A 16,157-nucleotide genomic window follows, 5' to 3' on the forward strand; every position below is an offset into this window, starting at 1 on the left:
TACGGTTGGTTGAGCACCGTTCACCAACAGGCACCTAAGAATTAACAGGCACCGTGAGAAATGTTCACTTATTTTTTTATATAAAATGCACTATATCAATACTGACATCATTAACCACAAAACTTACTTGATCTTAGATGGCCACTCCTGGGGTTACAGAAACACGAGGGACATCATTGTAAGGAAAATACATTGAACAGTTAAAAACAATGACAGTTTTAAGTCAAGCATGATTATATATATATATTTTACATTGCAGGACAGATGAACATTCAGAATATCTCTTAGATTAAAAAAAAAAGCAATCATAGAATTGAATTAAAAAGTTAAATAAAATACTTAAAAACCCACAGAGAGAGGGAAAGATAGATATAGATATAGAGTGATAGAGAGACAATATTTTTGTATTTAATTTTGTTTATTTATTTTTATCCCACCTTTATTCTTTTCTATACATAATTCAATAATTCACCCAGCTGGCTTTCCTGCCTAAGGTGGGACTAGTGTTTATAATCTTAATTTCTAGCCTGGTGCCTTAACCGCCAGAGAAAACTGGTTCTCTGTATATTACAGTTTTGCACAGCAGATAATATTTATCACTGTGTCATTGAAAAATAACACACAGTTATTGTCACACTGTCACAGAACTACAGGATACATCTTACTTTAAAAAAAAGATAAATTTCACATAGGCCAAGGAAAAGCTATTTTAAAGGAAGCTATTTTAAAGGGAACTACAATTACATTTTAATCCATTAATCTGCAAATTAATCTATTAGGAAAAAATCTTACCATTTCTGCTTGTGATCCAGGTGCTGCAAAGGAAAACAATTCAGATTTTTAGACAAAACTCTTAACAAAGCATAAGCATGTTTATTAAGAAACATGTAATCATGTAGCACACTAACTCAATTTTCCTATTTTTTCATCAATGTTTTACTAACTAAATGAGCTTTTAATACTTATTTGAAAGTGGGACTTCTCAAATAAACATTATACATTGCATCATTGGCTTGAAACGGTTTTGGTATTAATAATAGGTGTGACAGATCGAATACTGAAACAGCTTTTATTAACTCGCATCGTTTCTTTTAATCAAAGGATTTTCCATGCAGTTAGTTATGTTCTCCCATAAAATCTTCCAACTGTTCAGAATTGGCTTTATTGATTAGAAAATCGAAACGGCATTGTTTCAAATGCCGAAATCAAAACGAGGAACCTTGACACAATATGCAGAACATTTTGTAAACTGCCTGTTTGTATCTTAAAAAACAACCCACACCCAACATTTTGCCAATGAAGGTCCTATAAATGTCAGAAAATTCCTCCTTATTTCCAGGTTGAATCTCTCCTTGTTCAGTTTCCATCCATTATTCCTTGTCTGGCCTTCAGGGGCTTTAGAAAATAGCTTGACCCCCTCCTCCTCTCTGTGGCAGCCTCTCAAATATTGGAAGACTATCCTGTCTCCCCTGGTTCTTCTCTTCACTAGACCAGCCACGCCCAGTTCCTGGAACCGTTCTTCATGTTTTAGTCTCCAATCCCCGAATCATCCTGGTTGCTCTTCTCTGTATTTTTTCTAGAGTTTCAACATCTTTTCTATAGTGTGGTGACCAAAACTGGATCCAATACTCTAGGTGTGGTCTTACTAAGGCTTTATAGAGTGGTATTAGTACCTCCCTTGATCTCAATTGTGTCCCTCTGTTAATGCCACTTAGGGTTGCATTAGTTTTTTTGGCGGCTGCTGCACACTGCTGGCTCATATTTAGCTGGTTGTCCACTAACACTCCCAGTTCCTGCTATTGAGGTTTCACCCAGGCTATATGTGTACTTTTGTTTTGTTTTTTGCCTAAATGTAGGACTTTACTTTTTTCTACATTTGAATTTCATTTTGTTAGATACGGCCCAGTGTTCCAGTCTGTCAAGATCCAGATGGATCTTGAGCCTATCTTCTTGGGTGTTAGCTATTCCTGCCAGCTTAGTGTCATCTGCAAATTTGGTAAGTTCCCCTTCTATTCCCTCATCTATGTTCTCCAATTGTGGCAGAAACTTCAGTCGCCTAGTTACAACCTCTGAAAAAATATGGAATGTACTGTTGCACTGCTCTTCCAAACGCCTTCTCCCCCCCACCTTTCTATTGGCAACTATAAAACGGGCATAGAAATGTTTTATGAGTTGACACGGTCGGTTGCAAAATTTGCAGAGGTAGAGAGAAAGAAAAAAAAGACTTTGAAGAGATAATCTCTCCTTTTTTCGACCTTTAAAGATACATTCCTCTTTCACAGAGGTTAGGCAATAATATTTCGTACTGGTAGGAAATTGAAATTGAAAACAAGACATAAAAAATAAAGAAATCCATGCCTGTGTATGGATGCCAAAAGCAACGTTTTTTTTCTCTTTAAGATTGAGGTGGCTGGCATAATTTGTTGACATTACTTGCCTGCTAGAGTTGAGGTAATAATGTACACCAAGAGCTTTCATTCTCTCTAAAGGCTGAAAATTACTAAAATAGTTGTAAATCCTACTTTTGCCTCCCTGGAGCGAGGTTTTATAGGAACTGTTTCTCCGATGCTTTGCATGTTCTCAGAACTACATTTTCCAAAACAGGCACAGGGAGTCCTTGACATTACGGCCACAATGGAGTCCAACATTTCTGTTGTTAAGCGAGACAGTTGCTAGGTGAGTTTTGCCCCATTTTACACCCTTTCTTACCACTGTTGAGTCAATCGCTGCAGTTCTTAAATTAGTAACACGATTGTTAAGTAAATCTGGCTTTCCCATTGACTTTGCTTGCCAGAAGGTTTCAAAAGGGGATTATATGAACCCGGGACAATACCACCATCATAACTAGCTGGCTAACATCCATCTATCATCTCTCTCTCATCTATCTATCTGTCTGTCTGTCTGTCTATCTATCTCATCTATCTGTCTGTCTGTCTGTCTGTCTGTCTATCTATCTATCTATCTATCTATCTATCTATCTATCTATCTATCTCTCATCTATCATGTCTTTCATCTATCTGTCTATCTGTCTGTCTAATCTATCTATCTATCTATCTCTCATCTATCTATCTATCATCTATCTATCTATCTATCTATCTATCTATCTATCTATCTATCATCATCTATCTATCTATCTATCACCTATCTCTATCTATCTCTCATCCATCTCTATCTATCTATCTATCTATCTATCTCTCTATCTATCTATCTATCTATCTATCTATCTATCTATCTATCATCTATCTATCTATCATCTATCTATCACCTATCTCTATCTATCTCTCATCCATATCTATCTATCTATCTATCTATCTATCTATCTATCTATCTATCTATCATCTATCTATCACCTATCTCTATCTATCTCTCATCCATCTCTATCTATCTATCTATCTATCTATCTATCTATCTATCTATCATCATCTATCTATCTATCTATCACCTATCTCTATCTATCTATCCATCTCTATCTATCTATCTATCTATCTCTCATCTATCTATCTATCTATCTATCTATCTATCTATCTATCTACCATCTATCTATCTATCATCTATCTATCACCTATCTCTATCTATCTCTCATCCATCTCTATCTATCTATCTATCTCTTATCTATCTATCTATCTATCTATCTCTCATCTATCTATCTATCTATCTATCTATCTATCTATCTATCTATCTATCTATCTATCTATCATCTATCTATCTATCATCTATCTATCACCTATCTCTATCTATCTCTCATCCATCTCTATCTATCTATCTATCTCTTTGTCTATCTATCTATCTATCTATCTATCTATCTATCTATCTATCTATCTATCTATCTATCGCTATCTATCTATTATCATCTCTCTCTTTCATCTATCCATAGCCCCAATGTATTCGTGGTCCCTGGCTCAGATTACATTAATTCTCCCTCTTTTCAAGAAGCTTCCCAAAAGATGTATAAATCGTTTTGAAAACAACACGGTGAAACCCTCTACAGCAGGGGTCTGCAAACTTGGTTAAGTTTAAGACTTGTGGACTTCAACTCCCAGAATTCCTGAGCTAACATGACCGGGGGAGGAATTCTGGGAGTTGAAGTCCACACACCTTAAAGCTGTCAAGTTTGAAGACCCCTGCTCTACGGGGTCTGCTGAACCCTCTTCGTGCTCTCTAGGCGTGCTTGTTTTCTTGCAGACGTTTCATGACCCAAACTAGGGAACATCATCAGTGTTAGTCATCTAGAAGCACTGAAGAGATCCCCTACGCGAGTCATGAAACGTCTGCAAGAAAACCACCAAGCTCAGAAAGGACCAAGGATCTCACAGTCCTCCTCCTCCCCACCAATTCCACTCCCTTCTAGCACTGATGATGTTACCTAGTTGGGTCATGAAACGTCTATAAGAAACACAAGCTCAGAGAGCACCAAGGACCCTTCATTTCAACCCTTGAGCTACAAACATTCTCCTTTATTGATACCTCTTCATGCTCTAAAATCAGGAACGACCTTGCTTCCTAGGAAAATCCTTCAAGGTAAAAACCAAACTGTCTTAATAAAATTTAATGAACATGAAAGAAAGAGGGGGATTGATACTGCATGACTGGCCTCTTTAGCCACCACATGAAAGTATATGCAAAATGGACCTTACCACTAAGGGCCTCTTCACATTTTTTAATCCAGACAGGAAAGGAGGAATCAGCACCTACAGGTAGAAAGAGGCAGAGTTAACAATGCCACGGTGTCATAGACCCAAAAAATGATCACCTCTTATTTCAGGATTTTTTTTTTCCTACTCTGAAAAGGACTCTGGCTTTTATTCCTTAAGACAGATTCCTAGCGTTTTAATTTTGAAAAAAATATGTAAAAAGAAGTACAGGCAAAATGTGTGGCTCATCTGTGGATCCTTCATCATCATGAATACAAAAATAATGCGAAGCATGAGAAAAAGTAGCAGAAACCATTTTTTTTTAGAGTGCTACTGTTTCTCACGCATCGAGCAGTGAAAGGAATGCAGTATTTTTTCGGAATGCAGTACTTCTGAATGCAGTATTTTTGGCAGCACCAGGCAAATATTTGGATACTATTTGCTGGTCTCTTGACTTCTCAACCTCATCTTACAACCCCTGATCTTTTGGGATGATCTCAAAAAGTATTAATCTGGCCTCGATCTACTCAGCTTCCAAGCCTAGACAAATGTCACCCAGATACATGTTATCTATCGACTACAATCGAGACCCGGATTTCTGTTGCTAAACAAGATGGTTGATTAAATGAATCAAGCTCAGTTTTACCACTTTTTTGGGCTACTGTTGTTAAGCGAATTGCTTCAGTGGCTAAGTGAATCTGGCTTCTCCGAGTTGGAAGCTGGCTGGGAAGGTCACAAACAGTGGCAAGAATACCCTGGGATGCAGCAACCATTGTAAATACCAAGTGCCCAAATTTTGATCATGTAACCTCTGGGAATTTAATCTGTAAATGTGAGGACTGGTCATAAATCACTGTTTTCAGTGTTGTTACAACTTCAGTTGCTTAAAAAAAAAAACAGTTGTAAATCAAGGGCTAATTGCTGCGTACAAGTATCCAGATTTCCTTATCTCCATTTAAAATATCAGTCAAGTATACTTTGCATGTATACCAAAAACATCATTAAATAGAGCACACAAATGCCAATGGAGATTCTCAGTCCTCCTAAGTCAGGGTTGTCCCAAAGGTGCTTTTTTTTCAAGAGGCAACTGGACTTTCTTGGTTTCTCTTTTGAAGATGTTTCGCTTCTCCTCCAAGAAGTTTCTTCAGTTCTGACTGAAAGGTGGAGGACGGAAGGATTTATATTCCTCGCAGTCATCTGATCGTTAGTGCTCTCTCTGAGAATCATTGAGGCCACTTAGATAAATGAACAGATAAGCCTCCAAGTGGCCTGAACGACTCTCAGAGGGAGCACTAACAACCAGATGACTGCAAGGAAGATAAATCCCTCCATCCGCATCACCAACCAGCCCACTGAAGTGAATGGGACTCATGGTGAGTCAACAGCTGATCAGAGGAGGAGCCGCTATGGGACAGAGATGACAGTGGCTCTTTAAAAATTACGATTTAAATCGAGTTGATTCAAATCAAGCCTTTTTACTAGGGATTTAAATTGTGATTTAAATCAAATCCACCCTGCTAGAAACTCTAGGCCTGTTTCTCTCCTAATAAAGCAGAGCAGGAAACCATGATTTGATCCCAGCTTGTTTCACAGCCCTGCCTAGGAAACAGAAGCCAAAGCAGTTTTTATATTACAGCAAGTTAGTGTGAAAGGAGCTTCAATTGTTGGTTTAGCTATTTCCACCGCAGAACCAAAATAATAATCGAGTGGCAGTCACGGAACAGAGATCGCGCAAAGGCTATTTGCTCAGGATAAACCAGAATCCTTCACAATTTTGGCTTAGCATAACGAAGAAACGCAGCCATGAACAGATAAAATAGCAACCACTGACATTTCTATGAAGAGTGTTATACGATCTCCGCGGGAAAGGTCTGGCTCACAGAGAAAGACTAATTAATTTTCCAAGGTACTTAATTCTTTTGCAATTAAAATGTTCTCTTTTTTTTTTTACCAAGAAAAGAAGCAGCGAGACGTTTCCAATGTGTGCCGCACAGATTGCCTGAAAGTCTTTGTAATGTATAGCTATCCTCGACATACGACTGTGATGGAGCCCAGAATTTCTGTTGTTAAAAGTCATGGCAGTTTTAAATTGAGGATTCGACGAGATCAGAACCCAGTTTCACCACTTTTTTTTTTTTTGCGACGGTTATTATGCAAATCAATGTATGCTCCTATGTCCGCTGTCAGGGCTCTGACAATACACCCCCATTCAAAGTCTCCTAAGTCTCTAGCTGCATCCCTCAGAGTAAAAAAAAAAAGATTAGAAGTGATCATGTTGGTGTTACCTGGGTGCAGCCGACTCTAAGACACCTCATTTATTTCCCCTTGACCCTGATTTCCCCCCACGCCCTGGATGTATATTCTCCAATGGGACACATCCACAGCCAAGAGTCATCATCATGCTCTCCAGTAATAATCTTGCGCGCCAACAGCTTCGGCTGCCTAGCAATTATCTGAAGCATTTAAGGAATGCTCTACTTTCCCCCCACTCCCTTTCTGCTGGCAACTAAAAAGACCAAAGAAGCTGTGATGCCCCAGGGTGGGATACAAAATGAACACAGTCACGAAAACAGGTGAAGCCCCTTTTATTCCTTCACTTTGCTTCCAAGCTCCAAATATCCTTGACTGGAGACAAAAAAAAACTCCCCCACAAGCAGTTACGAAAAGCTGTTTAAACTAAAAATGATTACAAATTATAAATAGCAAAAAACAACACAAACCACACTGAATTAAGGGAACCAGGCAAGATAAGGGCTTGAAGACGTCCACAGATATCGGAACACACACTGGGAAGGATGCCAAAGTCAGAGAGGAAAGACAGACTAGAGATATTTCCAAGCTTTGTTTCCAGCACTGGCCCATACGCATGTCCATTCTTTTAACCAGTTCTCACAGCTGCAGCCCATGAAGAGGATCAGGGCCCTTTCCTCCCCCGTAGACCACGCCATTCACGTCTCTCCCTTATCCTCTCCTCCCTGCGGGCCCTAGGATGGAGAGGGGATGGGCCTGGGTCCTTCTCTGACTGCTCAGCAGGCCACTGCCCTTCCCCAGCCTCCGGAGCCACACTTCCACTTCCTGACGGCTGTTCCTCCTTTCCCTCGGAGTCAATCTCCAACAGGGGCATGACAGTAGTATTTTTTTAGTTGACAGCCACATTTTGCTGGAAACTGGCAAAAAAATTGGGTCATAAATCACAGATATGTGACCGTGGAACACCGCAACAACACATGCATTTGAGCTAGTTGCCAAGTGTCCAAAATGCAGTCATGTGACTGTGGTGTGTATGTATATGTGTATAGCTACCAGAACTGGTTCATAAGTACCTTTTGCAGCATCTGTTGTAACTCTGAACAGTCAGTTTGTTAAGCAAGGACTACCTGCATGTGACCACTACCAACTGAGTGGAATTGTGCACCCATTTCCTATGAACTACTGTATGGCCTGTCTACATTTTAAAACCCACGCACAAACATACTTACTATCCTCAGTTTGTCCCTCAGTGAAAGACTTCAGGGCGGAAGTGTAATTTTTCATATAATATTCACCAATTCTGAGTGAGAGAGAAAGAGATAAAAGGAGAGCATGTCAGCAATTGTTTTTCAATAACGTCCAAGAGTACCAAATCTTTGACATGACGTAGCAGGAAGAAAGAACTAATGCCGATAAGAGTCTCTTTTAGGTTTCTCAGCTCTGGATACTGTGTCTAGTTGTTCTGGTGTGCAGGGCTCTATAGCATCGTTTTGAGGGAAGGAGTTGAAACAGTTTGTGTCCGGGATGTGAGGGGTCTGTAGATATTTTCACAGCCCTCTTTTTGACTCGTGCAATAGACAGGTCCTCCATGGAAGGCAGGTGGGTAGCCATTGTTTTTTCTGCAGTCCTAATTACCCTCTGCAATCTGTCTTGTTGGGTTGCAGAACTGAACCAGACAGTTACAGAGGTGCATATAATGCAGGGGTTCCCAACCTGTGGACCACAGGTTGCCTATTTGCAACGTGGCCGGCTAGTGCGTGTACACATGCGTAGCTCCACTCCAAGTGTCGCAGGGGTTCGCAGCCCCACCTGCACAAATGTTGCGAATAAATACAAGTCGAGAGGTCCTCTACCACAGTAGTCACCAACCTTTTGGACCTCAGGGACCACCACACTCATAATTTTAAATCCCGCAGACCACTAATATGAATTTTGACTGACAGTGGCTTGCTGATGTTGGTGGGGAAGTTGGTCCCATATTCCAGAGATGCAGTAGTCACAGGACTGGCCCTTTGGTCATCCCGGAGCAGCAGCTCTTCCACCCGGCCTGCCATGGACTGGAGGAGTTGCTCCGGGATGACCAAAGGACCAGTCCTGTGACTCCTGCAGCTCTGGAATACGGGGCCGGCCCGTGATGGTGTTGGAAATCTCAGCCGTAGGGCGTGGCCCGTGGAATGTGCAAATTTGTGGGTGGTGCAACGTGTAAAAATCAGCGTAGCCCTTGTCGGCCGGGACGAGGTAATGGTGCTCTTGGGCCAAGAGGGGAATGGAGGCACAGGGCTGAAGCAGCGGTGGAGATGGCTGGAAGGTGCGGGAGCGCCGCGCCACTTGCTTCAGTGCTTTGACTCCCAGGGAGAGAAGTTCGGCCAAGCTACCTGCAAAATCATCTTTCTCGAGAAGCCCTCGCAGAGAGAAGCAGCCGGAGTCAGTCTTGTCTCTCAAGAGCTCGGCCAAAGTTTCCCACGCGATGGGCCCATTTTCGGCTTCCAGAGAGCCTCGAGAGCCCAGGGGGAGGCCGTTTTCGCCCTCCTGGGGGCTTGAGGAAAAGCCTCCGGAGCCCGGGGAGGGCAAAAACGCCCGCCCCCTCGCCGTGGTGCAGGAGGCTGACTAGGCCACGCCCACCATGGCCACGCCCACCCTGCAACCGGGCAGAGAAAACTCTTTGCTAAAATGTTTGAAGGGTCACGAGATCCTTTTTGGAGGCCCTCTGACGAGCGAAGTCAATGACCAGTTTAGTTGAGTATACTTTATTGTCCTTGCACCTCGTGCAATGAAATTAAATACCATCTTCAGTGCACATCATGACCATGAAAATAAACACACACACACACCCTTCACACTCCACACATTGAACCGACCCCCCTCGGCACTGCACCAACACTGCACTATGCAGCAGAATTCAGCAGAGCTACTGCCCTGGGATAGAAGCTGTTTTTCAGCCTATTTGTCCCTGTTTTTAACATCCTGTACCGTCTGCCAGATGATAATAGTTCAAAAAAAAAAAGGGTGCCCAGGATGAGATGGATCTTTGAGGATGTTTTGAACTTTCTCAAGGCAGCGGGAGCTATAAAGCTCTTCCAAAGAGGGGAGAGGGCAACCCATGATCTTCTGGGCAATGACATTAACCCTCTGGAGTTCTTTCCTATCTGCCTCTGTGCAATTGGCAAACCCTACAGAGGTGCAGTAACAAAGTTAACAACTTAACTTTCACTTAACTGGGATACTCATTGATCAACAGCAATGATTCACGCAACAACTGCATTAAGGTGGTAAAATCGGGCAAAACAAATGTCACACTTAACGCCATAAATCTGGGGCTCAATTATGGTCATGAGCTGAGGACTACCCCTATAAGTCACCCTGCAGAGATTCACTGAACAGCCGTGCCTCGAAAGGTCGTAGAACGGGGCAAGGTTCACTTCACAAATGTTTCACTGCTATACAGGGTTGGATTTGGAAAAATTAGCTGGGGACGCATCCTGCATGAACGGAAGTGATTTATATTCGCACCAGCACATGCTTGACACAAAGTCATTATCTGCAAAAATAGGAGAATTAAACACAATTGCAAGTGAAAATTAAAAAAAATGACTCTTACCCTTGCCTGAGGAAGGCTACAGCATTATTAGGCTCAAGCGCTAAAGCCTTCTTTGCATCAGCCACTGCATCTGCAAAACACAAAACACAAATACACATATATATTGCTTTTCTTTTATAACTGATTAGTAAAGATCGGCTGCATAGAATTCTTTTTTTTTTAAATTTTATTGGTTTTTTAAAAACAAACATAAACAAACAAAACATAAAAACATCAAGCTATCTTCCATAGGTGTACATACAGTGTGCCGGTTGGTTTACAAATTGTTTTCTGCTTCCATTTCGTAGTCTTCAATTACAATTACATTACATATAATGTCATATTGTCAATCAAGAATTAAATACCTTAATATCATTATTAATCAATCATTTGACTATACTTTTATTCATTCATGTTTTACAAGATAACCATAATTCGTTTATTTTATAACAGTTCATATTATCATCCCAAATCTATCCTAAAATCCTTTCTTAGTGAGCCCCTAGAAGCCAAGAGGAACATACGTGCCAAATTTCAAGTTTGTAGGCTTTACGCTTCTGGAGATTTTCTAAAGACGTGTGAGTGGCATTTCGCTTTTATATATATAGTGGGGGGAAAACAGGAAAGCAAACAATACCGTGGTAATTCTGTAGAAAGATGTAGGCATAAGCTCGTTGGCGGTAATATTCCGCATGGTCTGGCTTCTGTTCCAAGGCTGCTGTCAGCATCTACAAGGGCAAATACAAAAACATTAACTTGACAAGTTTCCTGCAAAAACCTTACACAGCCTGCAGTGAAATCTCTTGCTTGACAAATCAAACAGAACTGATTGGCAAAATGCTACTTGCAAAGGAACTATGCCCAGAAGCCACGTTTCTGAGCTGGGAGGATAGCTATCTGTAACGGAGGAAAAAGGAGGAGGAAAAAAAAAAACACACCCCTGGAGCCTATGTCAAGAAATGAAGAGAGTATTCCAGTATTTCAGGGGCTGCGGTGGTGCAGTAGTTAGAGTTCGGTACTGCAGGCTACTTCTGCTGCCTGCCAGCTTCCTGCAATTTGCTAGTTTGTATCCTGCCAGGCTCAAGGTTGACTCAGCCTTCCATCCTTCCAAGGGGGGGTAAAAGGAGGACCCAGATTGTTGAGGGCAAGAGGCTGACTCTGTAAACTGCCTAGAGAAGGCTGGAAAGCGCTGTGAAGCAGGATATAAGTCTAAGAGCTACTGCTACCGTCACAAAGAGGAGGGGGTCAACTTTGTTTTCCAAAGCACCTAAAGGTAACAGAAGAAAAAATGGATGGAAACTAATGAAGGAGAGAAGCAATCTGGAATTAACAAGAAATTTCCTAACAGTGAGGACAATTAACCAGTGGAACAGCTTGCCACCAGAAGTTGTAGGTACTTGAACACTGGAGGTTTTTGAGAAGAGACCGGACAGCCGCTTGTCTGAAATGGTATAAGGCAGTGGTGGCTAACCTTTTTGGGCTCTTGTGCCAAAAATTGTGGTGCGCGTTGGTGCACGCACGCTCACATGCCAGCACCCAGAAGGCAATGCACAGACCCCCAGGCTCCCTGCACATGCGCACGCAATCTGCACCGCTGCCGCTTTACCTGCACTGCGCCTCACAGCTTATTTTCGGCCAGTTTGAGGCCTTTTTCGGCCTCCCAGAGGCTTGGAAAAAAGCCTCTGCAGGCCGAATAATAAGCCCATTTTGTCACTTCCGGTATTACAGGAAGTGACAAAACGGGCCTATTTTTCTGCCTCCAGAGTCTATTTTCAAGCCTCTGGGAGGCCGAAAAAGGCCTCAAACCGGCCCAAAATCAGCTGTGAGGCGCGTCCATGCGCAGTGAGGTAAGTCTGCCTGTGGCTCGCATGCCGGCACAAATGGCACAAATATATCACGGGTATAAAGTTTCTTGCTTAAGCAGGGAGCTGGACTAGAAGACCTCCAAGGTCCCTTCCAGCTCTATTCCAATTGATTTGGCCAAGCCAGTAGGCATTTTAGAATGTTGTAAAGTCCATCCGTTGTTATATGTCTGCAGCTACTATAATGTATGTAAAATTTTGCTTCTTCTTGGTGTTAACCTGAAGTACAGAAGCCATCTTCTGGAAGCTGAAAAGTTCCTATCGCATCCGATAAAAGTGATTTTCTTTTGCATAAGGTAGCAGAAAAATAAAGCTCCAAGTGCATTGGATCTGTTGTATACTGAATTTTTATTACAATTCCCTTTTTTTTCCCCTTAACTCTTTTGTGTTACAGCACAACCTGCAACTCTCCAAGCAACAGTACGTCTCACAATATAGCGCAGTTTTGCTAAGCTGCAACGTTATAGATTAATAGCACCCTAAAATCAGGCTGAGACACTCAGAAATTTGAGTGGGTAAAACACCTCTTTTATACAGGTAGTCCTCAACTTATAACAGTTCATTTAGTGACCGTTCAAAGTTGCAACATCACCCCAAAAAGTGACATGACCATTTCTCACACATACGACCGTTGCAGCATCCTCGTGGTCCACCTGATCAAAATTCAGACGCTTGGCAACTGGTTCATACTTATGACTGTCGCTGTGTCCCAGGGTCATTGTGATCCCCTTTTGTGACAAGCAAAATCAATTGGGGAAGCCAGATTCACTTAATGACCACGTGACTAACTTAACAACTGCAGGGATCCGCTTAAGCAGGGTGGCCAGGAAAGTCGTAAAATGGGTCAAAACACACTTAACAAATGTCTCACTTAGCAACATGAATTTTGGAGCTCGATTGTGGTCGTAAGTTGAGGGCTACCTGGACATGAGCAGAAACCACAACAAATGACGCAGCTGTAAAACAGGGCAAGTGAAGAGAATTTAAACCAATGGTTTTAATATTTCCTTCATAATTATTTGTAAAAGTGTTGTGGAGATACACGTATTTACCCTTCATTTATTCATTTGATCTCAGTGTAAACACACAACTGATTTAAAATTATTACTTTTTCATCTATAGATTGTGAAGGAAAAGAGAATGACAAATTCACCTGCCCCTCTAACTTAGTTGTCAAGTCAGCACCAAAATTCCCACCAGCAAGAGAGGACCACAACTTGTTGTGATTGTTGCTGTGTTAAGCTGTTGTTGTGGCCCTGTGTCTTACCATTTCCCTTTTTTTCCTAACCCCATCATCTGCTAATAATAATAATAATAATAATAATAATAATAATAATAATAAGGAGGAGAAGGGGGGAGAGGAGGGAGGGGAGAGGAAGGAAGAGGAAGGAAGGAAGGAGAAGGAAGAAGAGAAGAAGGGGAAGGGGAGGAGGAGGAAAGAGGAGGAAGGAAGGAGGAGGAGGAGAAGGGGAAGAAGAAGGGGAAGAGAGAGAAGACGAAGAATGCTCCTCCCTGCAGGCTTAGCCTCAACTGCACATGACTGGGAAAGGAGACCACAAGGAGATCCCAGGAATCTTATCATCCCTTAAAAAACTTTGGGGGGAAAAAAGGGAGCCAGGTCCTGGTGTGGGGTTTCCCCCCCACTTTCCTAAGGATGCTCCTTCACTTCACTCCAGGGCAGAGCCCGGAGGTTCCATATCCACAACTTTTTTGTGGCTGTTGTGTTATTGTTGCCCTCTCTCCCCATTTATTCATTTTCTTTTCTTTTTACCCCAGCATCTGCTTCTTTCCAAAAAAACAAACAACCCACCCACCCAAAACACTCTTCCAAAACCCTTTTCGGCAGGCTTAGCCTCTAATGCGCATGCCTGGGAAAAGAGACCACAAGGAACCCCTTCTTCCTTCCCGCCCCCCCAAAAAACTCGGGGGGGGGGGAGAGGGAGCGGGCCTTTTTTTGTTGTTCCTCCCATGGCTGCTCCTTCCCTTCACACAAGGGAAAGACCTTGTGTGTGTGTCCAGGACCACAACTTTATTGTGGTTTGTTGTTATTGTTGTTGCCCGCTCTCTCCCCACTTTACAATTTTCATTATTATTAACCCCACCACCTCCCTTCCTTCCAAAAGATGAAAATCCCCAAACCCCAAATCTGAACCTCTTCCAAGACCCCCTCTCTGCGCATCTATGGGAAAGGGGACCACAAGGAGATCCCCCAAGAACCCTTTCTTCACCCAAAAAACTTGGGGGGAAAAAGGGAAGCCAAATTCCCCCCCCGCACAGGGTTTTTCTATTCCTCTCACAGCTGCTCCTTCTTTTCCAACTAGGGAAAGGCCGGGAGGTGTCCACAACCACAATTTTTTGTGATGGTTGTTGTTGTTGTGTTACTGTTGTCATGTTGCCCCCCCACTTTTATCATTTTTTAACCCCACCATCTGCTTCCTGCCATAATAACAATATCAACCATTAACACCAGTCAATGGTATTTGTGATGCATTTTGAATGTTCAGTTGACCGAGTTTCATGTTTAATGAATAAAATTAAATAATAATAATAATAAATAAATAAATAAAAATAATAAAAATAATAAAAATAATAAAAATAATAAAAATAATAAAAATAATAAATAATAATAATAATAATAATAATAATAATAATAATAATAATAATAATAATAATAATAATAATAATAATCAACTTGGACCTCTTCCGAGGCTCCTCCCCGCAGGCTTAGCCTCAATTGTGCATGTATGGGAAAGGAGACCACCAGGAACCCGCTTCTCTCCCCCCCACAAAAAAACTCAAGTGGAAAAAAGGGAGCCAAGCTTTTGGTGTGAAGCTTTTCTACACCCCCATAGTTGCTCCTTTTGCTTCCAACAAGGGAAAAGCGGGGGGGTGGTGGTATCCACAACCACCTTTTTTTTTTATGATTGTGGTTGTTCCTGTGTTACTGTTGTCCTCTTTTATCACTTTTTTAGCCCCTCCCTCTGCTTCCTGCAATGATAATGATCATAAAATGGGCATCTTCCAAGGCTCCTCTCGGCAGGCTTAGCCTCCACTGCGCATTTCTGGGAAAGGAGACCACGCGGTGAACCCAGGAAGCCTCTTCTTTCCTTCCCCACCCACCCCGCCCCCAAAAAAGAACTCTGGGGGGAAGCAGGGTTTTGGTGTTTTTTTTCGCTCCTCCCATGGCTGCTCCTTCCCTTCCCTTCCCCGGGGAGAGCCAAGACCTCCCCTCCCCTTCAAAACCGACGCCCGAAGCGGCTTACCTGCGCTGCGGCCGCGGGCTGCCGCTCGATGTCGGTCTCGGAGAGGCTGCGGGGGGGGAAAAGAAGCGTTAGCGAAGGCGGCGGAGAAGGAGAAGAAGAAGAAGAAGGGAGGGAGGGGAGGAAAGAAAGGAAGAAAGGAGGAGGAAAAAAAGAGCGCCCACCCACCCCTCGGAAGAGGCCTCCGCCGACGCCATGCCGACGCGAAATGGCGGCCGAGGAGCGTCGCCAAGGGGGCGTGGCCACGCCGAGGAACGCCCACCGCGCGGCGCGAAGATGCCCGGGAGGGAAGGAGGGAGGGGGAGGGAGGGAGGAAGAGCGGGTGTGGCCACGCCCACTTATTATCTCCTGCTTCGGCAGAGGTCTCCAACCTCGGCAACTTGCGGACTTCAACTCCCAGAATTCCTCAGCCGGTGAAGCCAAAGCTATGGGATGGATGGGTGGGGAGAGAGAGAGAGAGAGAGAGGATGGATAGATAGATAGATAGATAGATAGATAGATAGATAGATAGATAGATAGATAGATAGATAGATAGATAGATAGATAGATAAGTAGGTAAGAGGTAAGTAGATAGATA

General features: G+C 42.6%; 1 protein-coding gene across 1 annotated transcript in view; it reads right to left on the bottom strand.

Annotated features, from left to right (window-relative positions):
* SUGT1 (SGT1 assembly cochaperone of MIS12 kinetochore complex) overlaps nucleotides 1–15,820 on the bottom strand; it is a 29,330-nt gene extending 13,510 nt beyond the window's left edge. The window contains exons 1-8 of the mRNA XM_026679364.2: nucleotides 15,749–15,820; nucleotides 15,584–15,629; nucleotides 11,096–11,186; nucleotides 10,480–10,549; nucleotides 8,111–8,181; nucleotides 4,635–4,688; nucleotides 793–815; nucleotides 128–147 (exon numbers count right to left, since the gene is read on the bottom strand). Coding sequence (XP_026535149.1) covers nucleotides 128–147; nucleotides 793–815; nucleotides 4,635–4,688; nucleotides 8,111–8,181; nucleotides 10,480–10,549; nucleotides 11,096–11,186; nucleotides 15,584–15,629; nucleotides 15,749–15,777 — 404 coding nt within the window. The 5' untranslated portion in view covers nucleotides 15,778–15,820. The remainder of the gene's footprint in view (nucleotides 1–127; nucleotides 148–792; nucleotides 816–4,634; nucleotides 4,689–8,110; nucleotides 8,182–10,479; nucleotides 10,550–11,095; nucleotides 11,187–15,583; nucleotides 15,630–15,748) is intronic.
* Nucleotides 15,821–16,157: the final 337 nt, after the last annotated feature.

This window comes from Notechis scutatus, chromosome 5, assembly GCF_049901735.1.
Source record: "Notechis scutatus isolate UNSWTSFEM ecotype Mainland chromosome 5, rNotScu1.2, whole genome shotgun sequence".
In the NCBI taxonomy this organism is placed as follows: domain Eukaryota; kingdom Metazoa; phylum Chordata; class Lepidosauria; order Squamata; family Elapidae; genus Notechis; species Notechis scutatus.